Source organism: Eucalyptus grandis, chromosome 2, assembly GCF_016545825.1.
Source record: "Eucalyptus grandis isolate ANBG69807.140 chromosome 2, ASM1654582v1, whole genome shotgun sequence".
In the NCBI taxonomy this organism is placed as follows: Eukaryota; Viridiplantae; Streptophyta; class Magnoliopsida; order Myrtales; family Myrtaceae; genus Eucalyptus; species Eucalyptus grandis.
In genome coordinates this window covers 36617867-36628186 of record NC_052613.1, presented here as the reverse complement: position 1 = coordinate 36628186, position 10320 = coordinate 36617867, and the positions used below count along the sequence as shown (strand labels likewise).

Below are 10320 nucleotides of genomic sequence, written 5' to 3'. Positions count from 1 at the left end.
CCTTTTATTGTCCCGTGAGCTTCAATCCTGTTCAAAACGATGAAGAGGCCTTGCGTGAGTCGTCATCCTCTTCTCAGCCACGAATCGATAGTCCATCCGCGCTCACGGATGATGCCCTGATCTTGAGGGAATCTTTGACATGAAAAGCTCCCGCTTGTGCTCTCAACTTGAGCAGGGCCTTCTCTATCAATGGGACATGTCGTTTTGTGCTGCGTTTCTTTCGGTCTAGAGAAAATGGCAGTGTCGTACTAGTCGTACCGATAATACGTTGGAACAAGTTTCTCATTTTTATTTTTCATTTTTTTTTGGGGGGTCGGTGACAAGTTCCTAATTTACCATGTGCAGGGTGGCAAGAATCCATGGAGCATCGTGATGAGGTTACGATGACAAGTAGTGTGTGGTCATCGATGACCAGGATAGGGAAAGGTAACCATTCCCACCTCAGGTCTTCCCATCATTGAGCAAAAGTTTTAAGGGCGTGTGCTTCTTGGGTTTTTTTTCACGGATTAATAATATGAAAATCTTAAATTTGATATATTTATAAATCGAAAATCTCAAATTAATATATTTGTAACAAACTCACCTTATATTAGTTTCTGTTAATTTTTAATGTTTAATTAATGAAATTTGGATAACACACGACAGTTGACAGGTACATCAGTTTGGAGTTTTATTTTCCGTTTGTTACAAATGTACCGGTTTGTGATTTTTAGTGGTATTAATTCAATTTAATGAAAACTGATGTAAAGTAAATTTATCATAAATATACTAGTTTGAATTTTGCGGTCAAAAAATTAATTTTGGATAAATTTATAATAAGTGTACAAATTTAGGATTTTTCCTGATATAGTAACCATTCTTTTATTAGAGAGCTACTTATTTATTGCTTTTGGGGAAAAAAAACGATTGCCATTTAAATAGTAAAAAAATTTGGGAACAATTCGCATAATGTTACAAACATTTTGAAACGTTAGTGTTTTGTCTTAAACAAGATTGAACTTCGAGACCAGGGTGTGTGAATTTATATATAATCTTGTATGCATGCCTTCTGAAATGTTTCAATGGTTTTTCTTTTTTTTTTTTTTTTTTTTTGGGGGGGGTAAAACCAGCGATCCTAAAAGTCGCAAGATTTGAGGAAAAAAATTTAAATAATTCGCTTCAAATTTAAAGAAGATTTACATAAACTAGAATTTCCAGAGATATGCAGTTCTTTTTTTTTTTTTTTAAATCTCAGGCAAAAGTGTAAAGCACGAGGAAATTGTAAAGTGACTTGTTTTATCGTGTCATCCCCCGCCGAATAAAAAAAAAATCCAGGAATCAACGAAATATTCCTTGGAATAATTCATCCCACAAGCCTAGGAGAGGAGAGGACAGAGTTGGAGAAAATATGGGGTTCAAAAGTTAGGAGCATCGTCTTTCATCATGTCATCATCACAGGACCACCAGAAGATTTGGAAACCCTAGTGGATACCCTTCCTTTTTTGACCTAAAATATGCCCAAAATTAGAAAACAATACCCTCTCCCATGCCACACGATTGCTCGCCATATAATATTCCTCACATGGTCTCAAATGGTCTGAAAACAAACATAATCCTCCATCGGATCCCTTTAGTCACGACTCAAATCGAATAGTCCACTGAAATAATGGAAGGAATTTCTTTAGCAATGCCTTAACTCGAATAATCCGTTGTCGACTCCCATAACAGCGTCCAATAAGAATTTGTATATTGCATTTGATGAATGTATAAGAAAAATTAGGAAATTAAAAGAAAAAAAAAAAAAAAAACTGTAGTTGTATGGCCCTCTTTGCTCATGCTCCTAGCATCGACAATATCACCCAGTACGGAACCTGAAATTTGTTTCCTTAAAAGAACATTTTTTGACAACTTCAACAACTGCAAAGAACATATGCATAGATTTCTACAGATTCACAAGTCTTCCTCACTCAACGCAGAAATAACACTGATAAAAACCTCAAACTGAAAGACAGAGAGAGAGAGAGAGAGAGAGAGAGAGAGAGAGAGAGAGAGAGAGAGAGATTTAGCATAATAGACGTACAGAAATCATTACGATCATAAACAATAGAACCGGCTCCAGAGCCATCCAACTCGGAACAAAGGGGAAACACTCGGATTCAACATTACAATCCCAGTAAGATTACTGGTCACTTCGAAATAAAATGCGACTACTCAGAATTTATTCATATCCCCTCTCTCAAATCCAAGCTGAGCTCGACCGGCATGCCCAACGTGCTACACGGTCTATAAAAGATGAACACCCAACCACAACCTGTAAATCATAGATCCATGCCGGTACCACTAAAAACTGTGGCTTCTTGCGAGGACTACCACACGAGGATGTGACGGTGCTAGAATTTCACTCTTTGCCATCGGCAGCTCGAAGTGAACCGAGCTGAACAGGGGCTTGAGTGCCCACCACTTTCGATGACCCGTAGATTGACAGATCCGTGCCCTGCGCTTTCTCCTTCTCAATCTGTTCCTTGATCCAGAAGTATGTAATTCTCAACCCATCCTACAACCAATTAAGGTAAACAACAATGTAATCACATAAGAAATTGTGATTCAAGTTCATCTCATTATTGATTTGGGGCAAGAAGGATGATTAACAAATAAATCGCGACTTTACTGAATCAGTACCTTCAACCTCATGGTAGGAGCCCATCCGAGTTTCTCCTTAATCAGCGTGTTCTCTGAGTTGCGTCCACGTACACCCTCTGGCCCAGGAATGTGGTGAATTGGGAGCTTTTTGTCCTCAAAACTGAGAACCATCTCTGCCATCTCATTCATGCTCACCATCTCATCACTTCCGATGTTCACAGGCTCACGGAAGTCTGACTTTGTCAATCTGCACATGGATAACAACGGAAACCAAATAGTAAGAACAGAAACACCATTTAGGGCTTAAACATAAATATGGACAAATATAACTGGTTGATGACAAGTTTGAGCCCAGACAAGCCAGTTTGAAGAATTACCTCAGCACACCTTCAACACATTCATCGATGAATGTGAAGGAGCGAGTTTGCAGTCCATCTCCCCACATCTCAAACTTGTCAGTGGAAGTGAGTGCCTTCCTGCAAAAAGCAGCTGGAGCTTTCTCCCTTCCACCTATATATCATGGCACAACCGAAATGAGTGATAGAAAGGGAGCACAAGATACATTTATGTAGCCAACTTGTGGAATTAAAATGCTCACCTTTCCATGTTCCAAAAGGACCATAAATGTTATGGAACCTTCCAATTCGGCATTCAATTGCAAAATCCTTGGTGTAGTGCTTGCACAACTCCTCTGTCGCAAGCTTTTCCAAGCCATACGCATCTTGAGGCTAAAAGCCAATCGCGCAAAAATCAATCTCATTCAGTTACATGACATTGATGAACCAAAGAGCTAGAGAAGTTGACACGAAAATGACATAACAAAACATACCTCGGCAGGCCAGGCATCGGATTCCTTGAGGCTCACGTTGGTCTCCAGCTGCTTAAATTCTGGATAAATACAAGCACTGGAGGCATAAAAGAACCTGCATGGACCATAGATAGCACATGTTACTGCAGCAGCTCAGTTTAAGATTTAAAAAAAAAAATTCATTAATCATTTTGGATCAATTACAACAATACATCAAAGACAAGATAAGTCACCTCTTCACACTGTTAATTCTTGATGCCTCAAGCATGTTAAAGCTGATCATGGTGTTGTTGTACATGATGACCGAGTGGTTGGACTGAATGAAACCCATGCCGCCCATATCGGCAGCGAGGTTGAAGACATGGTCAACCCCCTGAGTGACCTTCAAGCAGTTGTCCATGACCCTAAGGTCAACGAGGTGGAATTCATTACAGAACATATCCTCGGTCATGTGCTCATTCTTCTTCCAGTCAGAAGCAATGATGTAGTGACCCTCGCTCTTCAAACGCCGAGCAATGTGGGAGGCGATGAAACCCCCAGCCCCAGTGATGGAAATCCTGAGTTTCTGAGATGGCCAGTAGGGCTCCCTCTCGAGGGACTCGTAGGTGTACGCACCATAACTGCTTCTATCGATGCTTCCCATTCTGCAGTTATGAAGAAATAGTATTAGAGACCTAATTGCGATCTGAAAAAGAACTCAGACAAATTACTTCGATCATAATGAAAAATAAACTCATTAAAGCGAAGTGGCGGAACACGAGATATTTGATATTATCATCTGAACATCAAAAAACAATCATCGCAATAGGATCTCTCTTGATGAAGCATCGATGCACAGATGGGAGATTCCACACTAACATATTTACAGACTGAAATTCTTGCAGTAGGAACAATTGTTTAACGTTTTTCATTAGGATTCTCTTTGGCCCTACAAGCAGAACTAAAAACAAACAAAAATCAAATTCTTACTCTTCCAGATGCATTCACATTACCAAAAAAAAAAAAAAAAAAACAACTTTTAGGACGCAATTACATGACATTCAGGCATTCATTCAACCAAAAATCCAGAGTTTATAAAATCATTTCGAAACGCAGGAGCTATCAAAAAGTTAGAAAAAAAGAAAAAAAGGGGCATAAAATTCCCTTTCTCCTTTTCATCCAAGACCGAATCAGGTACTCCAACCAGATTTAAAAGCATGGAACTTTGGAGTGTTCAATCAACCTCTCACTCAAGCAACAAAAGGGTAGCTAAAGCTCCCTCTCATCTTCAAAAAGAGAAGAAAATAAAAGAAAAACTAGGAGGCTCAACCCCCGATCAAAACAAAAAAACCAAGATCAGCCTAAACATTTAACGCCGGAGCAGATTTCATATTTACTCAAAAAGAAAAAAAAAAGTAGCGAAATTAGCCAAACTCCACCTCCGGCCGCAACAGGACAGACCCAACCCAAAATTTAAGGTTGCCGTCGCAGCAAGCCCATGTAACCCACGACCTAAAACTCCACGACAGTCGAGCGCCACAAGCTACGAAAGAAGAAGAGCGAGAGAAGAACGCAGAGAACCCAGTTGGGAGCAATACCTGAAAGGACGAAACTCGAAGCTTTCGAGGGTTCTTTCGTTCTTTCGCCCGGTTTCGGACAGAGAAAGAGAGAGAGAGAGAGAGAGGAGCGGGGAAGAAGATAACGCGGAGGAAAGTGAAGGCTGGAGGAGAGGATGCGCTTTGGAAGGCCCTTGATTGTCGTGCTATTTATAGAGTCTTCTGCAGTGACTGACGATGGAGAGCTTCGACCATTCGGTCATTCGGGCAAATTTATTTTATTTGTTTTTCGTAATTATTGAGATTGAGAGAGAGAGAGAGAGAGAGAGAGAGAGAGAGAGAGTTTATGGAAAAGACAATCTTGAGTCTCCATGGAAAGATATTCACTCTTACTGTTGAGTCGGTGTAATCATTTTTAGATTTTTCTGTAGCTAGGGCTTTGACCGCAAGTTGAACGCTCCAATAATAATAGGGTTAAATTAATTTTTTCATCATAAAAAAATCCAAGTTGATAATGATATATCTTGACCACTGAATGCCCTAAATCAATGCACTTATAATATACTTACGTTTCATTAATTTTGATTAAATTAAATTAATATCACGAAAAAACTCAAACCTATATACTATGATAAATGAAAGGTAGAACCCTAAACCAAACAAATTCAATTCAGCAATTTGACTATAAAATCTAATAAATAGTATTTTGTAAATTTACCATAAATGTATTTGTTTGGAATCTTTCGTAGTACTAACCCATAACATATTATAATTTTAAAAGGCTTTTTTAATCGAGTGTCCATGCTTTCAATTGTTTTAATCAAATTGCTTGATTTGTGTAAATAATCTAATTAAGTCCCTCTTGACAATAAAATCGATTAAATCAAGCGGACGCATCGTGGAGAGTGATATCAACATTACTTTTCAAGGTTAAAAATAAAAGAACACGCGTTCAAAAAAAAAAGACACGAGATTATGAGCGGAAAAAGAGGATTTATTTATTTATATTTTTTATCCTCCACGCTAGTTAAATGTATGGTACTAGGGCATTATTTGTACCCACATCAGCCATATGCAATGTCGGAGGAACTTTGTTACACGATTTGTGGTACTAGAAAGATTCTATTAGAAAATGAAAAACAAATAGACTTGACTAGAAAAATATGAAAAATACATAAATGAAATTGAGAAGTTTGCTTAATATTTTATGCGCTGCTCATTATTATATATATTTTGCTTTGATTGTATTTTATATATATTTGTTTGGTCCCATCATATATCTATTTCACAAGTCACTGTGTGTGCTATATGTTGTGCCTAAGTTACGAAACTCTGCTCCTTCACTCAAGCATTCTCACCATAGTCCTCAAGAACGCGAGGAATCGAAGTGTAATTAATACTTTAAGAATTTAAACATTTCTTATTGAGTATGCTCGATAAGTATCTGAAATTGCCCATGGACAAAAACCTAATCATGTTAGGAATTCATTAAAAATGCCCTCAAGCCACTTACTAAGCAACTAAATTCGGATAAGTTTAAGTTTTGGTAAATTGCATGTAATTTATAATGTCCAACCCACTAATTAGAGGATCCAATCATGGATGGAAAAAAAGGAAAAGAAAAAGAAAGTATGATCCTATTTATACTGCTGAGAGAAAAATGGAATTTGTTTTCCTTCATATTACTAAATTACCCTTGCATTACGCCATAATATATTAACAACCATTTAATTACCCACTTTAGGTGATCACCCTCTATCTTGATGAATAGCCACAATCTTTATGGAATTATGTATAGGGCATCTTTGCTGTAGTTTAGGGATAAAGTGAAAATAAAATTGCACTTTTTTACATGCTATATTAAAAATGTCGAATCATAGAAAAATGTAACATAATTTAGGGCAACAGCTTTCATCTATTTTCTTGCTTTCTTTTGGATTTGTTTTGGGTTGGAGCAAAACATGTACATAGATACTTAGATACAGATGATAAAATACACAAATGCACAAATAAACGATCAGCAAGAAGCTGACAATGCCAGCGTGCTTCCCTGTTTGCAGGTGGTGATATCATCGGCTCCGCTGTCGACCGGAGAGGAGGACGACCGCCGCCGGTGGGGGAGCCACCTGGGAACCTCTCCGGGGGCAAAGCCTCCTTAAACGACTGATAAGTGGCAACAACTTCCATATGAGTTTAATAAGGAATGAGTGAAAGATAGATTACCTAGACGGCGGACTAGTGGTGGCTTTCGTTTATTTATTTGTTCATTTATTTAATGACTTTTATTCAATTAAAAATCTAAATTAAAGTATAGTTGGACGGAACAATATTATAATGCACGTGTTGGTGACACTACATTAATCATCACATGTAGTATAAGTAATAATTTCACACACATACATATTTATAAAGCTGTAAGTGGTTATTAGGGCAGTAGGTTAAAGCAAGCTTTTTTCAGCAAAAAGTAAAGAAAAAATAAATAATGTTTGGAGAGGGAGGAGACGAAAAATGGATGTCTACCCCGAGTAGCAACAATAGAAATAGATAATCGATAGATGAAAAGTATTTACTTATTTTGTATGTTACAATATATACTCGCATTTTTGTTAGCTGCCATCATTCCTCTGAACTGCGCCCGGGATTGGTTACCCGGGGAAGGCTTCACGAAGGTCAAGCCTAGGGTTGTTTCCAATTTTGGTTACAATGCCCCAACGATTTGTCATTATCTCATTTTACTGTTGGAATTGACTTCGATAACATAAGCTTTTTAAGGACATGCTCGGGTCCATTGTATGTTACAATATACACTTGCATTTTTGTTTGTTTACGAATAATAACATGTAAAAGTGAAAGGGACAATTTAAGGGGTTAAAAAATCTTTTAAAAAATTGGAGGTACTCTTCTCAATAAAATGGACAGAGCATATTTAATCATTTTGCTATTTAGAAGTAGATTTTAGAAAAAGGATTTTTACGAAAGGATGAATGTCGTTTATTCTATAAGATACTTCACTCGATTTCACGATCAATTTCCATTCTGATTTATGTAAATTAGGTATGTATAAATGATTTTTATTAATGAAGTAGAGAATTAAAGTCCGACATGAGAAAAAAAATATATATTTATATGCATATACATGGGTGAGATTATATGTTTTAAGTAAGTATTGTTATGTCATGAACCGTAATTAACCTATTACATTACCTATGCAAAATAAGGATAATTCTACTCACGTCTTTGGATTTTTAAGCACTTTCCACCTTTGATTTTTTTAATCATGCCCTCCAAATTTTCATAGATTTTAAGTCCCTTATGACACCAAATCTCAGTAGATGCGGTTTTTGAAGTATGATGTGAATAAAATCTCCTAATAGAGATGTCCATGTGGGTGTTACATTGACTAAATATCATCTACATCATACCCCGATGCTGTTCACACAATGGCATTTGTATAAGTGGCTAGGTGGCCACATCACTTTGTTTTATATATGATCCAAACATGTGGATGATCTGATGATTCTGTTTAGTCGATTAGAAATTTTGTGAAAAATAAAAACATTTGATCGGACATTGAAAGTACGAAAGTATTGACTAGAAAAAGGCTTAAAAATATATGGCCAGACAGGGAATGGGGAGCCATTTAGCTCTGCATAGAACATGAGCCTAAATTGATGTACGCGAACATTTTTAAAATTATTGACCAAAGCCAAGAGCCGCCGTCTGCCCTACATTTCCGATTTATTTCTTTTAAATATTTTGGAGAAATTGACGTTTCGCCAACATTCCGGGTTCCTTTCTTCTGGTTCTTCTCTCTCTTTTTTTTTTCTGAAATATTATTTGATCCTTTTTTTTTAATGAATTTTGGGGAAAGAAATAGCTACTTTATTGAATGGATGGAAATTAGGAATAACAATTTTCGAGAGATTTTGAAGATTGAAAAGTAAGTATTTCAAAGGAACTTACTTGCTTCGAATAGAAATTATTACATTTCCAAAGCATGTTCAATAAGTTGAAATAAGTTTCATGGAGGCGTTCAAACATAATTTCATTCAAAAGAAAGAACCACGGCTATCTTACCTTCTCTCTTTCATATAATGTTCAAATAAATACGAATTGTGGGACAAACGTGATTTAAAGTGTTGATTGGAGATTGAAACTTCTATATTAAATTGTGTAAAGATCGAACATAAGATGAGAATGGATATAAAATATATTCTTGTCTTATAACTTGTTCCCAGCTGATCACTTATTGTGAAAAAAAAAGAAGAAAAAGAAATTCATCACTGGAAAAGAAAATCATACAACGGCAATTTTTTATTTTATTTCGTACATTGACGGAAAATACTCGGTACTCGTGCTTTGTTCAGCGATATTGGCCGTCATTAAATAAATATTGAATGTCACATAGATAACCATCACAGTTCGTCGGGCATAAAACAAAGACATTGGTTAGCCCCGGGTTCCTCACTTTTGACATTTTAAAACTGCTGACAAAAGCCAAAAGCCGCCAGCCGCCCTACGTCCCTAATTTATTTAAGAATTAATATCACAAAAAAAATTCAAATGATTTTTACCGTAATATAAATATTTCGAAATTTTGTTTTTACATTACCAAAAATCCTAAACTTGACCCCTACAACACGGATAACCAAAATTTTCTTTTGTTTCGGATGGAGTCTAAAATAAATGGTATATATAGCGCACGTGTATAAGTTTGGATTTTTTCGTGACATAAAATAATCTAAGGGTGTTTATATCACAGTAGGCAAATTCAGGATTTTTGGTAACAAATAAAAAGGTTGGAATGCTTGTGTTTCAATGGGCATAATTTATAATATATATATTATTTTATTTTTGTGATATATCTCCTTTGTTTGATAGGAGTAATAGCTAGACTTGATGCATCTTTTGAAGTGTTGGAATTCACGCAATGGATAGGGAGATGCGATCGGAGCTAGCGGGAAGGTCCAAGATTGGCGACCGCATGTCACATTTGGATACCACAACTAGGCAACGCAACACAACACGAACCCTTTAGAATTTTACTGACAACATAAATTGAACTCGTGATTTCATTAAAAATAGAAGACCCCTTTACTGCTAGGCCAACCATATTGGCGGTGTCGGAATTGACATGTTGCCAATGCTCTAGGCTACTCTCTTTCGGTCTTTTTTCTTTTTCCTGGGGTAATACTCGATTTTAGTTATTTTACCTTATTATTTGATGCTATTGATTACGCAAATGCTGCCTAATTCTTCCTGGACTGTAGCGTGATATCAAAAGTTACATACTATTCAAATTAATTAGTAAAAAGGATGGGAAGTCGTCTATTTTTCAGTTTTTTGTTTTTGTTTTCC

At 36.6% G+C, this 10320-nt stretch overlaps 1 protein-coding gene across 1 annotated transcript; it reads right to left on the bottom strand.

Annotated features, from left to right (window-relative positions):
• Positions 1 to 2040: 2040 nt before the first annotated feature.
• Positions 2041 to 5163, bottom strand: LOC104432512 (GDP-mannose 3,5-epimerase 2). Its single transcript, XM_010044952.3, has 7 exons — positions 5005 to 5163; positions 3661 to 4071; positions 3449 to 3542; positions 3218 to 3347; positions 2997 to 3129; positions 2659 to 2866; positions 2041 to 2533 (listed from the first exon to the last, which is right to left on the bottom strand). Exons 2-7 carry the CDS (start codon positions 4068 to 4070, stop codon positions 2378 to 2380), a joined length of 1131 nt encoding a protein of 376 aa, XP_010043254.1. The 5' UTR covers position 4071; positions 5005 to 5163; the 3' UTR covers positions 2041 to 2377.
• Positions 5164 to 10320: the final 5157 nt, after the last annotated feature.